This window comes from Equus caballus, chromosome 25 (assembly GCF_041296265.1).
Source record: "Equus caballus isolate H_3958 breed thoroughbred chromosome 25, TB-T2T, whole genome shotgun sequence".
NCBI lineage: Eukaryota > Metazoa > Chordata > Mammalia > Perissodactyla > Equidae > Equus > Equus caballus.
Window position 1 is genome coordinate 32,755,129 of NC_091708.1, and position 17,572 is coordinate 32,772,700.

General features: G+C 39.8%; 2 protein-coding genes across 8 annotated transcripts in view; one reads left to right on the plus strand and one right to left on the minus strand.

Annotated features, from left to right (window-relative positions):
• FBXW2 (F-box and WD repeat domain containing 2) overlaps positions 1–10,725 on the minus strand; it is a 31,056-nt gene extending 20,331 nt beyond the window's left edge. The window contains exons 1-3 of one of the 6 annotated variants that reach the window (XM_001504721.5): positions 10,153–10,725; positions 9,942–10,050; positions 4,953–5,462 (exon numbers count right to left, since the gene is read on the minus strand). In XM_001504721.5, the coding sequence (XP_001504771.1) occupies positions 4,953–5,442 (490 nt within the window). In that variant the 5' untranslated portion in view covers positions 5,443–5,462; positions 9,942–10,050; positions 10,153–10,725. Of the gene's footprint in view, positions 1–4,952; positions 5,463–9,672; positions 10,051–10,152 lie in introns of all 6 variants that reach the window. The other 5 variants (XM_070251382.1, XM_070251384.1, XM_014736008.3 and 2 more) reach the window with 5 other exon arrangements.
• On the plus strand, positions 10,248–15,839 carry B3GALT9 (beta-1,3-galactosyltransferase 9). 2 transcript variants are annotated; one of them, XM_070251385.1, is made up of 4 exons: positions 10,285–10,489; positions 11,570–11,692; positions 12,588–12,753; positions 14,483–15,839. In XM_070251385.1, exons 3-4 carry the CDS (start codon positions 12,697–12,699, stop codon positions 15,584–15,586), a joined length of 1,161 nt encoding a protein of 386 aa, XP_070107486.1. In that variant the 5' UTR covers positions 10,285–10,489; positions 11,570–11,692; positions 12,588–12,696; the 3' UTR covers positions 15,587–15,839. The 2 variants fall into 2 exon arrangements, with proteins under 2 accessions (XP_023484537.2, XP_070107486.1); XM_023628769.2 differs by lacking the exon at positions 11,570–11,692 and having other exon boundaries at positions 10,248–10,489.
• The last annotated feature ends 1,733 nt before the right edge of the window (positions 15,840–17,572 follow it).

The window sequence follows — 17,572 nt, forward strand, 5'->3', positions numbered from 1 at the left end:
TGTTTGTTCAAGGGGCTAATCTGACAGTCACTGTAAGTTTACTGCCAAATTCAGAATTTCCCAATTCAACCACAGTGAAAACACAAGCTCTTAGGTAACAAGATGACACAAACACATGTATAATTCTATAGCAAATATTTCTCTCACTAGTAACAGTCCCAGGGATGCTGTTAGAAAAATTAAACTAATGCTTTGGGTCATTTTCATTAGAGAGAGTTTAATTTTCAATATGCACACCAGATGAATGTAACCAGAATAAAAATAAAAGAACATACAGACCCAACTAGAGAATAATCTTAAAATACAGGGTTGGGTTCACAGTTACTGTAGATAGTAACTTTTCAGTTAAAGAATTCAATGAATGTGTTCCATTCACTTCTGCTCCAAGTAACTGAGGTCTTAGTGCATTTCAAAAGTAAAGTTTGATGAGAAATTAAGAAGAAAGAAAAAAAGCTAGAGCTGGTTCTAAAAATGAGTCAACTGCCAGTATTTACCTAAGTGCAAATGAGCACCAAGCTCAAGGGCAATACTGCATCTTAATCTTTAAAAAATACGCGCCACTGACCATGAAGTGAAAGGACACGGAAAAGCCATCACCGCAACTGGAAAAGTACATCAAAGTATGGAAGAAGAGACGATGCTGTTCCAATAATCAGCAGTACAGTATGGGACAAGGAAAATAATGTAAGCATGGGTAACTTCAGGATGACAAACAAAACCATGAAATGCCTTAAATTTAACATTTATAAAATTGACAAACTGTCTAGCATTTCAGAGAATTTATTACCACACGAGAAAATGTACACCTTCAATGAATAAAGAAATGCAATTTTAAAACAATCTTGAGAAATCATACATCTCTTAACTATTAAAAATAAACGAAAATTGAGGGCCCAGCCCCGTGGCCAAGGGGTTAAGTTTGGACGCTCCACTTTGGCGGCCCAGGGTTCACTGGTTCGGATCCTGGGTGCAGACATGGCGCCGCTTATCAGGTCATGCTGAGATGGTGTCCCACACAGCACAACCAGAAGGACCGACAACTAGAATATAGAACTATGTACTGGGGGGCTTTAGGGAGAAGGGAAAAAAAAGACTGGCAATGGATGTTAACTCAGATGCCAATCTAAAAAAAAAATTAAAATTGAGTCTGGTGGGACTCTGAGGAGAAGCAGGTTACTTAAGACTTTGCTGTGGGCATGGCATCAATTCAATCTATCTGGAAAGGACACTAAGAGGTGCTATAAAATCATTTGTTTCCGGATCTGGGGGTTCCACTTTGAAGCTTCTGCCTCAAATAAATAATTCAAGGAAAGATATTATGCAAACAAAAATATTCATAAAAATAGAAACAACTTGAACACGCACCAACATAGAAATGGTTAAATAATGATATATTTACATAAAGGAGCAATATATACTATTAAAAATGGCAACCATGTAGTTTAGGTAATACCCAAATGTTTATCAGGAATTATCTTGAATGAATTTTCTGAAAAAGATATAAAGAAATTGATCCCATTTATAATAGCATCAAAAACAATAAAATACTTAGGAATAAATTCAAGGAAGTGAAAGATCTCTACTCTGAAAACTACTATACGTGAAGGAACAGAAGACATAAATAAATGGAAAGGTATCTCATGTTCATGGACTAGAAGAATTAATATTGTTAACATGTCAATAGTACCAAAAGCCACCTAGAGATTCAATGCAATCCCTATTCAAATTCCAACGGCATTTTTTTACAGAAGTAGAAAAAACACTCCAAAAGTTAATACGAAACCACAAAAGACCCTGAACAGACAAAGAAATCCTGAGAAAGACAAACAAAGCAGGAGGCATCACAATTCCTGATTTCAAGCTATACTATAAAGCTACAGTCATCAAAACAGTATGGTACTGGCATAAAAAGAGACAAACAGACCAATGGAATAGAATTAAGATCCAAGAAATAAATCCAAGCATATGCAGTCAACTAATATTGGACAAGGGAGTCAAGAATACCTGATGGAGAAAAGATAGTCTCTTCAATAAACAGTGCTGGGATAACGGGATATTCACATGTAGAAGAATGAGACTGGACCCATATCTTATACCATTCACAAAAATTAACTCAAAACGAATTAAAGACTTAAATGTAAGACCTGAGACCATGAAACTCCTAGAAGGAAACCTAGGAATAAAGCTCCCTGACGAGGGGCTTGGTAATGATTTTTTGGATATGGCACCTAAAGCACAAGCAACAAAATAAAAAACTAACAAGTGAGACTACATCAAACTAAGGAGCTTCTGTACAGCAAAAGAAACCATCAACAAAGTGAAAAGAAAACTTATGGAATGGGAAACAATAATCTTTTATGATACATTTGCAAACGATACATCTGATAAGGGGTTAATATCCAAAATACATAAAGAATTCACACAACTCAAGAGCAAAAAAACTCAAATAAAAAATAGGCAAAAGGACCTCTAAAGAAAATGTACGAAAGGCCAACAGGTACATGAAAAGGTGCTCAACATCACTAATCATCACAGAAATGCAAATTAAAACCACTATGAGATATTACCCCACACCTATCAGAATGGCCATCATCAAAAAGACAAGAGATAGGGGGCTGGCCCCATGGCTAAGTGGTTAAACTTTCGCGTGCTCTGCTTCAGTGGCCCAGGCACACGGAGTCCGGGTGCAGACCTACTCTACTCATCAGCCACACTGTGGAGGCATCCCACATACAAAGTAGAGGAAGACTGGCACAGACGTTAGCTCAGGGCGAATCTTCCTGACACACACACAAAAAGACAAAAGATAACAAATGCTGGCGTGGATGTGGAGAAAAGAGAATCATTGTGTACTACTGATGGGATTGTAAATTGGTACAGCCACTATGAAAAACAGCATGAAGGGTCATCAAAAAATTAAAAATAGGCGGCCAGCCTGGTGGCCCAGTGGTTAAGTTTGTGCACTCTGCTTCAGTGGCTGGGGTTTTGCAGGTTTGGATCCCAGGTGCGGACCTACACACTGCTCATCAAGCCATGATGTGGAGTCATCCCATACACAAAATAGAGGAAGACTGGCACAGATGTTAGCTCAGTGACAATCTTCCTCAAGCAAAAAAGACAAAGACTGGCAACAGATGTTAGCTCAGGGCCAATCTTCTACACCAAAAGAATAAAATACAATAAAATAAAAATAGAACTTCCATACGATCCAGCAATTCCACTTCTGGGAATATATCCAAAGGAAAGGAAAACACTAACTCAAAAAGTTATCCACATCCCCATGTTTATAGCAGCATTATTTATAATAGCCAAAAAATGGAAACAACCTAAGTGTCCAAAAATGGATGAATAAAGAAGTTGTGGTATATATATATATATATATATATACACACAACGGAGTATTATTCGGCCATAAAAAATGAGGAAATCCTACTGCTTGTGACAACAGAGATAGACTCTGAAGGCATTACACTAAGTGAAATATGTCAGACAGAGAAAGACAAATACTGTACAATCTCATCTATACATGGACTCTTAAAAAAAAAAAAACTCACAGAAAAAGAGATCAGATTTGTGGTTACCAGAGGTGGGGAGAGAGGACTGGAGGAAGGTGGTCAAAAGGTACAAACTTCCTTCCAATTAGAAGATAAGTAAATACTAAGGATGTAATGTACAACATGATGACTACAGCTAACACTGTTGTATGATACAGAGGAAAGTTAAGAGAGTAAATCCTGAGTTCTCATCACAAGAAAAAAATTTCTTTCCTTTTTTTCTTTTTCTATTTATTGTATCTATATGAGAAGATGGATGTGAGCTGAACCTATTGTGGTAATCATTTCACAATATATGCAAATCAAACCCATCATGCTGTATGCCTTAAACTTATACAGGGACAAATGTCAAGTATTTCTCAATAAAACCGGAGGGAAAAAAGAAATTATCTTGGATGAAGAAAGAACACCAAGTACCCCTTTTTATTACATACAATGGAAGTGACAGGCACTGGGATCACTGACAAGAACTGCTAGAGCCATTCTAAACATTGCCTAAGAATTATTTGCCTATCAAAATATATTGTCTACAATGTGGGCACTGATTACACATGCCCATTATAATTGGAAGATACACATAATTCTAAATTTCAATGATTGTTTGTTATATAAAGTTACCTAATTGCCTAGTTTAAAAATATTCAGCTGTCTTTGTTCCCATGCCCAAACGCTCAACTTCTAATTCTTCTTAGACCCACAGGATTTTAAAACAAGAAACACACATCTCCCTTCCCATATTTTATAGACAAGGAAACAAACACAGGTTAAGTACTTCTTGCAAGATGATCTAACCGTTTGCTAGGACTAGCCACCAACTTTTCCACTGCTTTTTCCCCAAAAATCACTGCTGAGAGAAAAAAAAGTTAACCAATGTGGAGGATTGAACATGGAAGAAACACACCAAAGTAGTTACAGCTTTCCGATTCACATCACGTTTAAAAGAACACCTCGGGGGGCCGGCCCAGTGGCGCAGCCGTTAAGTTTGCACATTCCCCTTCAGTGGCCCAGGGTTCACCTGTTTGGATCCCAGATGCGGACATGGCACCGCTTGGTAAGCCATGCTGTGGCAGGTGTCCCACATATAAAGTGGAGGAAGATGGGCACAGATGTTAGCTCAGGGCCAATCTTTCTCAGCAAAGAGAGGAGGATTGGCAGCAGATGTTAGCTCAGGGCTAATCTTCCTCAAAAAAAAAAAAAAAGTCCGGAATTTTCTTTTTGTAAAATTTTATAAAAATGATTGTCTTCTCTAGAAGGAAAGAGGATGAGGGGGGATGCCATTATAGATATCTCATATAATTAATACTTGCCATTCTCAAGCCTAAGGAATAGCTTGTTCTATGTGTAAGAATACGCCCTACAAAATGCAAAAATCAAAAAAACAATTCCAGGGTCTCTTACCTGTACAGAGAAGTCCGTCTTTGTAGTAAAGTGCATACACTCTGGCACTGTGTCCAATTAATGATGAGGTCTCAAAGGCTTCATGGTCCTCCAATTGCTTCATTCTCAAAATAGCCTTCAAATAAACCTTCTTCCAGTGCAAAGCGTCCTGAAGAGAATCGTCTATCTGCCAGCCCAAATTTTTACACGCAGTCTGCCATACCTCTGTACAGGCACTTATCACCTTATTCCACTGTTTAGAGACGAGGCAGCATGTGAGTAAAGTCTGAGGATCGAGCCATTTTAACAAATAAAAACTGAGCTCCAGGGGAAGGAGTTTGAGGAAGTCCCGCTTGAGGAGAGTCTCCAGGTTATTGGAGAGATGCCTGAGCTGGACTGCCCCACTCAGACTAATCAGGTGATCCAGAGTTTCATTTTTCTGCAAGTCCGTCAGAGAAAGAAATGTAACAGAAATGTTATCAAGCCATGTCTCAAAGTCCTTTCTCTCCATAAGGTTATGGAAAAATTTACCTGTGGCACATCAAAATATTGTATTAGTTCTGCTCAAAAAGACCGTTCAAGCAAGACTGCTAATAAACGAAGTATTAAAAATTAGTGTAAAAAACTTGGCATTACAATTTTATGCTTAGTTACTACATCACAACTTTACAGTTAACACACTATGTTTATCTGAAAATGTTCCATGCACACAAAAGAAAATACATTCGAGAAAACATACTTTAACAAATCACGACCTCTGAAAACATGTCAATAAAACTTATGTTGGTGTGTGTGAATTGCTCCTTTTGAAGTCTAGCACATGCTACATGCATCTTCACAGTAAAAGACTTACAAAGTATTCATTCTTTATGAAACAGTATATTCTGTACAATATACCCCCGCCCCCATCAGAACTATCAAAACATGATTTACTTAATACATTCTATTTGGACAATAAAACACAAAAATAAGCTCCAGGATGTGACAATCAGAAAGCAAGTCTCCTGAGCAGTAACCTGAGACATAAGTTATCATACTAGGAACAATGTGACCTGTTACCAAAATTACAGAGCTGACTACTGGCTTTTGCAATAGATGTTCAGGCAAAAGGATTTGGGGAAGAAAAATAAGTAGATGTAATAAATTATGTGGCTCAGGTATTCTGGTTCTTCCACTTCCTTTACGGCACTGCCTGTTAGAACATGAATTACCAAAGCCTTATTTGGCTTTACACAGTCTGTTTTTATAAGCCTCATAATGAGCTGGTGACAACTCTTAACCATGTGCCCCAGAGAGCAATGAGGGGCCTGAAGCCTGCACAAATAAGTCAAATTAGTAATCCTGATGTTTACGAAACGCCAAAAACCAGGTATCATCATCTCTACTTTGCAGATGAGGAAGTTACAAGTCAGAGAAGGCAAGTGATTTGCCTAAAGTCAACAGAGCTATTAAAATAGCAGCAAAGAGACTGGAGGCCAGTGCTCTCAAGATCAGTACTCTTCCAACCACACCAAGCTGTTTCTCTCTGAAGACAGCTACAATCAGGGGATTATAGCCTGGTGATAAAATCTGGAGGCACTGTGCCTATCTGATTATAACACCTTCTCCTTTAGGAGAATGACAAAGTGCTCCAGGGCTAACTGGAACCAAAAAAACATTTACAATTATCCACCATTACATACTGTGGTAAGGTGTCAACTCACTCTTAACACTGGGGACTAAACTAATGGAAAGAAACAAAAAATAAAGCAAACCAATAAAAATCATCTTTCCCAAGACTGGCCATATGTTGACAGATATTAATGCTGGGTGACGAGTACACGGAGGTTTCTTATTCTATTTTCATATGTTTAAACATTTCTATGATTTAAAAAAGAAAAAACTTGCCTCTAAACTGATCACTTAGTTTCCCACCAGACCGTCATACTAATTTTAAAAATTTATGTCCAAATTAATGTGGACGAGGAAAATAAATTCCTTCTCATATGGGTCACCTAGATCAAGTCTAAACAAAAAGCCAGATCGCATCTTCCAACTTTGTTAATGAAAGGTGAGTAAAAATCATTTCATTAATTTCCCAGTATCAAATTTGGCAAGAATGTTATCAGACAAACGCAGGAGAAGCAACCAAACTTTTCTATTCACATCACCTGCTGTCTAACAGTTTTGGTTTTTGGAACAGTGAATGGACTTTAATACCCTGAAGCCTCAAGGTGTGGGCTAGGTAGGACTTATTAATTTGAGGATTTACTTGGCTGCCAAAAAATAATCAGTTCACCAAAAGTTTTATCAATTTAACACAAGATAACAAGCCTCCTCCTTCCTCTGAATCCAAACAACCTTCTTTCTATAACATTTCTAGAAAACTTTTACTTTAAAAAAAATTCACAGCAAGAAAAAAAAACCCTTTTCTGTGGACATTCATATACCATCACAGCAGCTAATTAATTAATACTGGCCAATTAAAAACTACACCAAACCATCTGCCCAGGAATCATTTTTCATAGTGAAAAAGTGCAAGGGGCTTCCTCTATCACACTTACACCTATGCACACAAAGTATTCCACACATTCATCGCAGGAATGCTTACATTTATGTATGCTGAATTAGTATTTAAATGGCCACAAGACAAATTTAAAATACCCATGAATACATTATCACGTTCTCATCATTCACAAATAACTAAGAGACATCTATATCTTGCCAAATTAACGTGCTCATGACAAGATTATGGGACAAGCTTTCCACTGAGTACCTTTAAAAACCCAGCCATTTCTGAGATTTATTTATTCTCCTAACACGAATTTTTTTTCCAGCTCTTACATTAGAGATTGCCCTTTAAGCTACTGAACCCCTTACAAGAGGCTGTTTTCCAGTTCTTCATCTCTGACAGTCATGATAAAGGCATCTTTTTTTTTTTAATAAAGCAGGCCCCATTGCCTCTGCAGAATGTACTTTTTACTTCTCTAAAAAATGAACTTTGGAAGGAACTTTCTTAAGGTCACAGGTCTAAACTGAACTCTCTTGGAGAGCCTCTAGGAATACCATGTACTGGCAGCACAAAGCCCCAAGAGGAAAGCTTCAGGAAGTGAGATTTCAATTCAACACAAGGAGGAGCTTTTAAATCATCAGAGCTTTCCAATAATGGAACAGCTGCCTCCAGAGTGGTGAACTTCCCATTACTGGGAACAGTCAAGGACAGTTGGGTAGAGAAGCAAAATGGGATAAATAAAAATGCTTTGGAGTCAGTCAAATCTTTTACTGATTCAGCCACTTCCTATGTGATCATGGGCATGTTCAACTACTAATTTTCAGTTTTGTCATCTGTAAAATGGAAGCTATCATTCACCTTGAGAGTTGTGAGAATCAGAAACAGAGCAAGGACATGCTTAGCACAGAGCCCGTCTAGGGTAACTCAAATGGTACTTTTTGCTAGTTTTATTACTATGAATACATGGCAGGGAAGCTTTTAGTGGCCCTGAGGCTGGAATGGACATGACCACTACTATTGCTTTCAACTCTATGATCTTATCATAGTTTCTTGAAAATGGCTTAAAATATATGGAAGAAAAATTTAAGGGCTAAAACTCACTGGGAGCTTAATTTTATAATTAGGGGAAGTTATTGACTTGAGGCCATAATTTCCCACTAGGTGTATTTTTCTCTCCACTCTATCCACACTCCATGCTGTCTTGCCCTTTTTTTCCCCACGCAGACTAAACATTAAACTTGTCTTTCTGCCCTCAATATTAACAATTACAAAGCTCTGAAATGGGTGGTGTGATGACAAGAGTCCTAAAATGGGAGATGGCAGACCTGGATTTGGTCTCTGGTTCTGCCATTAACTCCCTATGTTCCCTTAGGCAACTCTCATTATTTGTACTCATTTAAAAGACTAAAGTACTGCTTACAGACATTACCTCATTTGATTTTCATAACCTCATGGAAAGTATCAGTACTACTGCCCTTAACTAATAAATGAGGAAATTTATGGCCCAAGAAGTGGAGCGACTTTCCCAGGGGCCCATAGGAAGCAGCATATTTAACATCTTGCCCAGCCCCCAGCTTCCCAAAATGAAACAAAACCTTTACCCCTAGGTCGTATTAGAGATACGCCATTCTGGATAAAATAATCATGAATGAGTTGTCCTCTCTTCCACCAGGACCCAGCCTAGTCAAGACTGAAAGTAAACATCTGTTGTTGGGGAGGAGACTTAATCTTCCCTCTCTTTTCTTATCAAGCATAATTAGCAATTAGAGTACAAAGGCTTTGAAAACGTATATAAACTTACATAGGCATAAAATATCTTTTGGATATTCAAGAAGCTGGCAACGCTGGTTGCCTCCAGAAAAAAACTGGAGAGCTGAGCAACAGGGATGAGGAGTCCCTTTTTGAGTTTAAAACCACATGAATATACTATCTATTTTTAAAAACTCCTTTAGTCTTAAGATGAATAAAAACAGCTTTGAAAGAATACAAACAGTCTTTATAAAATACGGGCTCTGCAACTCCACCTGTTGCTGGGGACCCTGGACAAACCCCTTCACCTATCTCAAGCCCAGTTTCCTCACCTGTAAAATGTAACCACGAACAGAGGTTTTTGTGGGGATTAAATAGGACAATACACGTAAAGCGTTTAGCACGGTACTCGACACAATGGACGCCAACAAGAAATGCCAGTTATCGCTACTATTTAGCACTAATATTATCTTTATTTCAAGCAGCACCCCTCACACACACCTGTTTCCGGGGCACACCCACAACTGCGGCGCAGTCCCTCACATCAGTACAACGCTCTGTATTTCAGTAACCACCTCTCCACACTGCAGTATCTTTCAAACGTATGGCAGCCCTGGCACATCGCTCTTAACTCATTTCGCAGCTAGGGAAACTGAGGCACTCACTCCGACACTCAATTTTCCCAGCTCTCAGCCAACTCCAGATCCCTTCACCCCGTTCGTTGCTCCCAGGTCCCCTGCTCCCGGAGCCATGTTCCGCGCGGCACTGACCTGAGCGAGCGCCCCGGGGCCCGGGACCTCGCGCCGGGCTCACACCGACTAGGCGCGCTCGGGCCGCCAGAGCCTCGCAGCGGCCGGGTCCGCTCGGCAGCCATGGCGCCTGCAAGGAGAGAAAGACAAACAGCCCAAGACGCGGCGGGTCAGCAGAGGCGTGGGCGACAGAGAAGCCCCAACCCGACCCGGCCCCGCCTCACACACAGACCTGGACCTGCGGCCGCCGCTCCGGGTCCGCAACCTCACTGGGGAGCGGCTTCCGGTGCTGTCTGCGTCATCTCCGCGCGCCCCTCCGCCTGCGGCGCCCAGCGGACGCGGACGCACTTCCGGCCCCCGCCTCGGGTCGGGGGGAGTGGGCGGGCCGAGGAGCGTAGAGCGAGGCGGAGCATGCGCAGGACAGCTCAGACCTGTGGAGCCTGGACCGCTGCTTACTTCGGAGCTGCAGTTTGGAGTTTGTCCAGCGCCTTTGTGTCTCTCATGTAATCTGATCTTGAACCAACTGTGCCCCACTTTTTCTTGTTATCTTCATTTATGGAGAAGTTAAGGTGTGTCCAAAATCAAACCACCCATTGAGCGCTTGTGATGTCCCAAACACGGTTGGGGAGGATAGGGTTAGTGAACAAAACCAGAAAAATTCCTGACCGCCTGGGGCTTACATCCTAGTGGGGAAGGCAGACAGATAAACAAACAAATAACTGAGCAAGGTTGATGCAAGCCTTAGCAAATGCTAAAGAGAAAAATACAGCAAAGTGAGAGTTTTGGTGAGCGAAAGAAGGGAGTCAGGTGATCTAGATTTGAATCCAAGCTCTTGCCCTCTGGCTGCGCCAACGGTTACTTAACCTCTCTGGCTTTATTTTCCTCATCTGCATAGCACTTACAGTACCCTCCTCATCTGATCTTTCTGAGTACTGAAGGAGATGAAACATAGAAACCTGTTAGCGTCAAGGAGTAAAACTGTGCTTCCTATGTGCCAGGCACTCTTGTAATCACTTTGTGTTGTGGCACTCAGTTCCCACAGTAACTCTACACAGGTGTTACTATTATTAGCTCCATTTTTAGAGATGAGGAAACCGAGGTCAAAAGAGGTTTAAGCCTCTTGACGAAGGTCGTAGTAACTGGCTATCACAGGATTTCAACTCAGGCTCCCGTTAAAGCATGTTACCCTTGTTTTTCTGTAAGGGCTTGTAAACTACATGCACATATACTCACAGGCATCTTGTACCACCACTGTCCAATAGGACTTTCAGCAATGATGTTCTCTATCTATGCAGTCCAATACGGCAGCCATTAGCCTCTTATGGTTATTGAACACTTGAAAAGTGCCTAATGTGACTGAGGAAATAAAACATTCATTTTATTTAATTTTAACTAATTTAAATTTAAACAGCCACATATGGCTAATGGCTACCATATTGGACAGCCCTGCCCAATGATATAGACAGAACACATAATATAGACAATAAGACAGTCTCATATCCATTTAGTTGTAGAACACAGCCAAGCCTCCAAGCGTCCTGAGTACATCTAGGATACTTGAAACACGTGAAATAATAAGTTTCCTCTTTATGATGGAAGCCAAGTATGGTGAACTGAAAGGTCTCAAGAGAGCGAATTTGATTTGGTAGGCAATAGGAAGCCTCTGTAGACTTCTAAGCCAGAGAGTGACTGATGACAACATTATGAGAAAATTCAGGAAGATATGGATACACAGATCAGAAAACCTCTATGAAAGAGAAGACAGTACTAAGGTAATCAAGAAAACCAAGCCCCGCTGTCTATTTGTTGCAAACAGTCTCAACCCTAGAATGGTAGAAGTTTGATGAATCAAACTGAAAATTCCAGATGGAATTGCCCCAGAGAAAATATTATCTGAACCTCTGATGGGCAACGAAAGCAAATTGTCTAAGTTTAAGCCCAGAGGAGATCCAGGAGCAAAATTTATAGCTATAAAAAATGAAAAGAAAATTGCAAAATAGAATTTGTGTTTAATTAAATACAAGACGTGTTAAATAATTGTTAAATTTAATATATGTAAAAAATTCCTTTTCATTTGAATATTTTTTTAGGTTAGATTTGCCACTTTGTAAAAATCTCCAAGATTGCGTGATGATTGTTGAGAAAACAGCCAACTTTAAACATAATGAGTTATTCCTAGCCAAATAATTACAAAAATTGCTTTGAGTAGCAGGTAGAAAGATCAACATATGAAAAGAAAAATATAAAATATAGCCTGGCATGAGATCAGAGTGTTCAGTACAACTGCTTACGTGACAGGAACGTGAAAATATCCTGGATGTTCTTTCTTTTCTTAAAATAAACTTGCTGGTATAAACGATGTTTGGGACAATTCCTATACATACATGCACTGGGAAAATGGCAAACATCAAATGCTTAGATTCTTCAATTCAGGCTAAAATGGACTACATGTTATTTTCTATTTTGAGATAAAGTTGCCTGGGAGAGGTAGTTTAGACAACATATAATTGATTTAGTAAAGTTCTTGGAATAGCTTATATGAGGAATTCAAAATCCTTCCCAATGGGACACCAAATCTCACCATATGATGTTTCCTTGGGTAGAAAAAATGCACCCACTAGGATGACAAGTATTCCTTGATATTTAGTACATTTCTTGCATGTGCAGGTACCCGGGAGCAGGAAATACTCCACTCATTTGGTTCTTGAGATGCACTCCTTGTGTGATGATGCTGTGGAGAGGTGATGTGGGTTAACTGTTCTTTCAACTCCCAAGCATGCTTCACCAGGAACTCAACATAAAGACAAGGGGTCAGTTTCAAGAGGCACACAAGGTAAGAAGCATTTAAAGAGGTTTGCTTTTTCTATTCTTCGTTCTGGATTCACTCTAGCTGTAACATGATCGATCAGCCCTTGCTCTCCTATGGAGCCAGCAGGTATTCTGGGACAAAAGCTCAGGTTGATTGGCAAGAAACCTTATCCTTAAAGTCTCAGGCACAAAGTACTTTACTTCAAGCGCCGTTAGACTGAGTGATACTGAAATACATTTGGGCATCATTTGGCATCTGGACTCAATAATTTCCAAAGCCCTGAAATTGTTCACAGACAACATGCCGGTAAGTTTCTTATAATCTTTGAAGCATTTGCTATCTATTAAAATAGGCTTTGAGGAGGCTGAAGTTTCTTCTGTGTGCAAATCATCGGCGCTGAGAAAATAGAAAGAAGTTCAGATTATAATTGCAGGCGTTTGTTTTGCTCTTTGTTTTTTTCCTATTCAATAGATGTGGAAAAGTAAAAGATGGGAGTCAGGATTCTATACTGATTAAGAGTGAGCTTTGGAATCTAACAGACTTGAGTTCAAATCATGGCCTTACCCCACTCCCTTACCCACTGAATGATCTTCGGCAAATTACTCAACCTTTTGAATGCTCAGCTTAATTTTGAAGATTACCTGTCTGAAAGGGATAGTACCAGGGCTAAATGGGTTAAGGCATGAAAAGTGCTTAGCACAGCACCTGGCCCGTGGCAAATGCTCAACAAGAGGTAACTATTATTATGGAAGGCTTTGTTGATTGAAGCTCCAGTGAATAAAGATTTAATTCCTTTAATGTCCCCTGGTTCTGTTACATTACAATACTGCATATGCTCTTCCAGATGGAAAGTTTCCATATCCTTTGATGAGATGGAGTAAGCTTGGCACAGGTCCCTCCTAGATCTCTGAAGGGGTGCTATGCAGATAGCAGGAATCTGCCCATATTGACAGATATGTCAGATGGATTAGGGGACATTGTTGAAACAGACAATGTTAGAATTCAGTATTAGATTAAATTGAAAAGTCATACTAGAAGAATGTAAATGTTTGATAGTGGCCATTGTGCAGTGTCCAACAAAAACAACCACGTCATTGAAAAATAGCCCTTGACCTTTGTAATCAGAGAAGAAACTGATCCAAGTGCTTCAGTTCCAGAAAGAACATCATATATTTTCCTGTAGGCTTTTAGCAGGATGCTGCTGCTTGTTACTTTATATCCATGTGTCTGTGTCTGGTTCTTCTTTGCTTCCTCAGTGTCTAACACTGGCCTTGTTTATAGTAAATAGGCTTTTATCCAAACAAGACAGAAAACAACCAACTAACATTTTATTTAGTTTCTACTTTGTGCTGAGTGCTGGACAGCAGCACTGGAGAAGAGAAAGGCAGGAGGCCATGATCTAGTGGGAGAGACAGGTAACAAAAGTAATAATGAGGGGCTGGCCCTGTGGCCAAGTGGTTAAGTTCATGCACTCTGCTTCAGTGGCCTGGGCTTGGCCGGTTGGGATCCTGGGCGTGGACTTACACACTGCTCATCAAGCCATGCTGTGGCAGCATCCCACATAGAAGAACTAGAATGACTTACAACTAGGATATGTGCTGAGGCTCTGGGGAGAAAATAATAATAGTAATAATAATAAACACTTAAAATGATGTACCACTAAGTGCTATAAGAGGTACATGTAGTGTTTGGTAGGGGCAAAAACAGAAATGGAGATGAAGCTTGAATGAACATGTATTCTTTTCCCATTTAGGTGATGTTCTGCAGACTTCGGACTCACCAGTGGTGTTTCATTCTGTTTAATGTCATCCTATTTCATGCCTTGCTTTTTGGGGCTGATTTTGTGGAAGAATATTTTCTGCATGCTTTGCCTTATGTAGATATAAAGGTTCTTGAAATTAAGGATAAGGCAAGGAAATTGAACATGGATCCTGTAAGAAGTAATCTTTCCAAATATTATATCCTGAGCCCATCGGAGGTGTGTAAAGGGAAGAACATATTTTTGCTCTCTCTTATCTTCAGTAGCTCAGGAAATGGAACAAGGCGGGACCTCATCAGGAGAACCTGGGGTAACGTGACCAGCGTTGGAGGGCACCCCATTCTCACTCTTTTTGCTTTGGGAATGCCTGTTTTGGTAACTACTCAGCAAGAGATAGACAAAGAGTCCCATAAGAATAATGATATCATTGAAGGACTCTTCTTGGACAGTGCTGAGAATGAAACTCTGAAGATCATCACAATGACGCAGTGGGCTGTGACTTTCTGTCCTAATGCCCTGTTCATTCTGAAGGTTGATGAGGAGATGTTTGTTAATTTACCAAGCTTGGTAGACTATCTTCTCAACCTGAAAGAACACCTTGAAGATGTCTATGTAGGAAGAGTTATCCATCAGGATTCACCCAACAGAGACCCTAACAGTCAAGAATTTGTCCCTCTTAGTGAGTACCCAGAAAAGTATTACCCAGATTACTGCAGTGGTGAGGCCTTTATTATGTCCCAAGAGGTGGCTCGGATGATATATGTGGTTTTCAAAGAAGTAACCATGATGGTGCCTGCTGATGTGTTTGTAGGAATTTGTGCCAAGTCCATTGGCCTTATACCTATCCACAGTTCAAGGTTTTCTGGGAAACGGCACATCAGATACAACAGATGTTGCTATAAATTCATTTTCACATCCTCAGAAACTACAGATGCTGAAATGCCCTTGGCATGGAAGGAAATTAACAATGGGAAAGAATGTACACTGTTTGAGACTTACTATGGGCTCATTTCCTGCAAACTTCTAACATATCTTGACAGCTTTAAACGTTTTCACATGGGTACCATAAAAAACAATGCCATGTATTTTGGTGATTAGGATTTGTTTTTCTTATAAGTGTGTTTTTAAATTACCTCCTACTTCGTTATAGAAAGCATCCCTCCTTCCTTTACGTAGTTTCTCTGAATCTTTAATTGTATTCAGCAGGTTGCAAAGTGTTCTTAGTGCTCTGATGTATTACACCGTGTTGAGATCTCATTTTAAGAAATTTAACTTGGTGTAGCATGATTTTTGTCAAAATAAAGCCTCTCATTCAGAAAAGAGAGAATATTAAATTTAATTCTAACCAAAAGGTTTGTTTGTCCTTACAATGAGTGAATTTTAAAAGTCGCATTCTATGGAACTGTCATGACTCAGTGATAGCAGCAGTGACTGATTTGATAATGCCCGGAATTAAAGGAAAATGATAAATAAGGAATTTAACAAAATGTTCATCTTGTCTGCAGCAGGAAACATTTTGGTCATCTGGGTGGTGGAATTACATTTAATTTAAAAGTATTAGCTACCTAGTACATATTAACTTAAACCTCACTCGTATTGGGCTTGGATCTCTCACTTTTGTGAAACATTTTTCATCAGGTCCTAACTGGGTAGTGCTTTACAGATGGGATGGCACAAATTCACGTTTCATGTGACGTATACACTCTGTATTAGTATCCCAGGGATGCCATAACAAAGTACCACAGACTGGGCGACTTGAAAACAACAGAAACTTATTTGCTGGAAGTTCTAGAGACTAAAAGTCTGAAAGCAAGGTGTTGGCAGGGCCCTGCTCTTTCTGAAGCCCCTAGGGGAGAATCCTTCTTTGTCTCTTCTTGCTCCTGGTGGTTGCCAGCAATCCTTGGCATGCTTTGATTTACACACGCATCACTTTGTCTCTGCCTCCATCTTCACACGGCCTTCTCCTGTGTTTGTGACTTCACATCATCTTTCCCCTGTGCTGTGTCTGGGTGTCCAAATGTCCCTCTTCTTCTAAGGACACCAGGCATTGAATTAGGGCCCACCCTAATGACCTCATCTTCACTTGATTACATCAGCAATCAAACAAATCAATGGCCTATTTCAAAATAAGGTCACATTCACAGGTACAGGGTTAGGATTTCAATATATCTTTTTAGGGGATGTAATTCAACCCACACCACCTACTTTCTGATTTCTCTTGTACGACGACTAGGCAATAGATTGTAGTTCCCATCCTGGGCTTCTTGGGATTTTAGGTTTCCCCAAAGTAATACACTTTGAAAATCTCTGCCATGACACCTATTATGATCATATTTTTAGATATGTTACTGAACTGTATTGAACCTCAGTTTAGGTACAAAATCAACCTTGTAGGGATTATGGACTAAATAAGTCAAGTATTTAGCATTGGATTTGGTCCATAGTAAGTGTGCATCAAGAAGAAAAGGCAGCATTGAAGGACGTATGTTCTGAGTTAAACAGCTTAGGTTCAAATCTTGGCTCCACTTACTTGCTGTCTGACCTTGTGCAAGTTCCTTAACTTTGCTGTCTCTCGTCTCATGTGTAAACGGTGTAATCACAGTACCTAACTCCTGGGAGTGAGAGGATAGCAACATATGTTAATATATGAAAAGCTTTTAGAACAATGCCTGACACACAGTAACTGTTTGCTATTATCTCCAAAATATAACCAAGTAACAAAAGAGGAACACATCTGACTAACCATCAGAAAGCTAGGTTAACATTTTGGCTCTGGGCTGTGCCACCTGTACAGGGTACTTCATTTCTCAGGCTTAGTATCTTTGTCTGCAAAATGTTACTTAACTTGTACAGCTGTTATGAGGATAAAATGAGAATATGCATACCAAGGGCCTAACATAAAGTAAATGCTAAGAAATGGCAGCTATTATTAATAATAAAGAACTTTGCGATTTTCCCCTTTAAATTCTAGGCTTTGGTCACTGAATTACTTGTAGTTCCCTAAATGTGTTCTTGTTTTCCTAGCTGTACCCCTGCTTGCTCTGCTACTTCTCTCTATCCTTCACTCGACTATCTCCCATGAGT

Coding starts and splice junctions, on each gene's coding strand:
- B3GALT9 (XM_023628769.2), top strand. CDS start 12,697: ATGCTTCACCAGGAACTCAACATAAAGACAAGGGGTCAGTTTCAAGAG. Junction 12,754..14,482: donor AGTTTCAAGAGGCACACAAG/GTAAGAAGCATT, acceptor TTTCCCATTTAG/GTGATGTTCTGCAGACTTCG.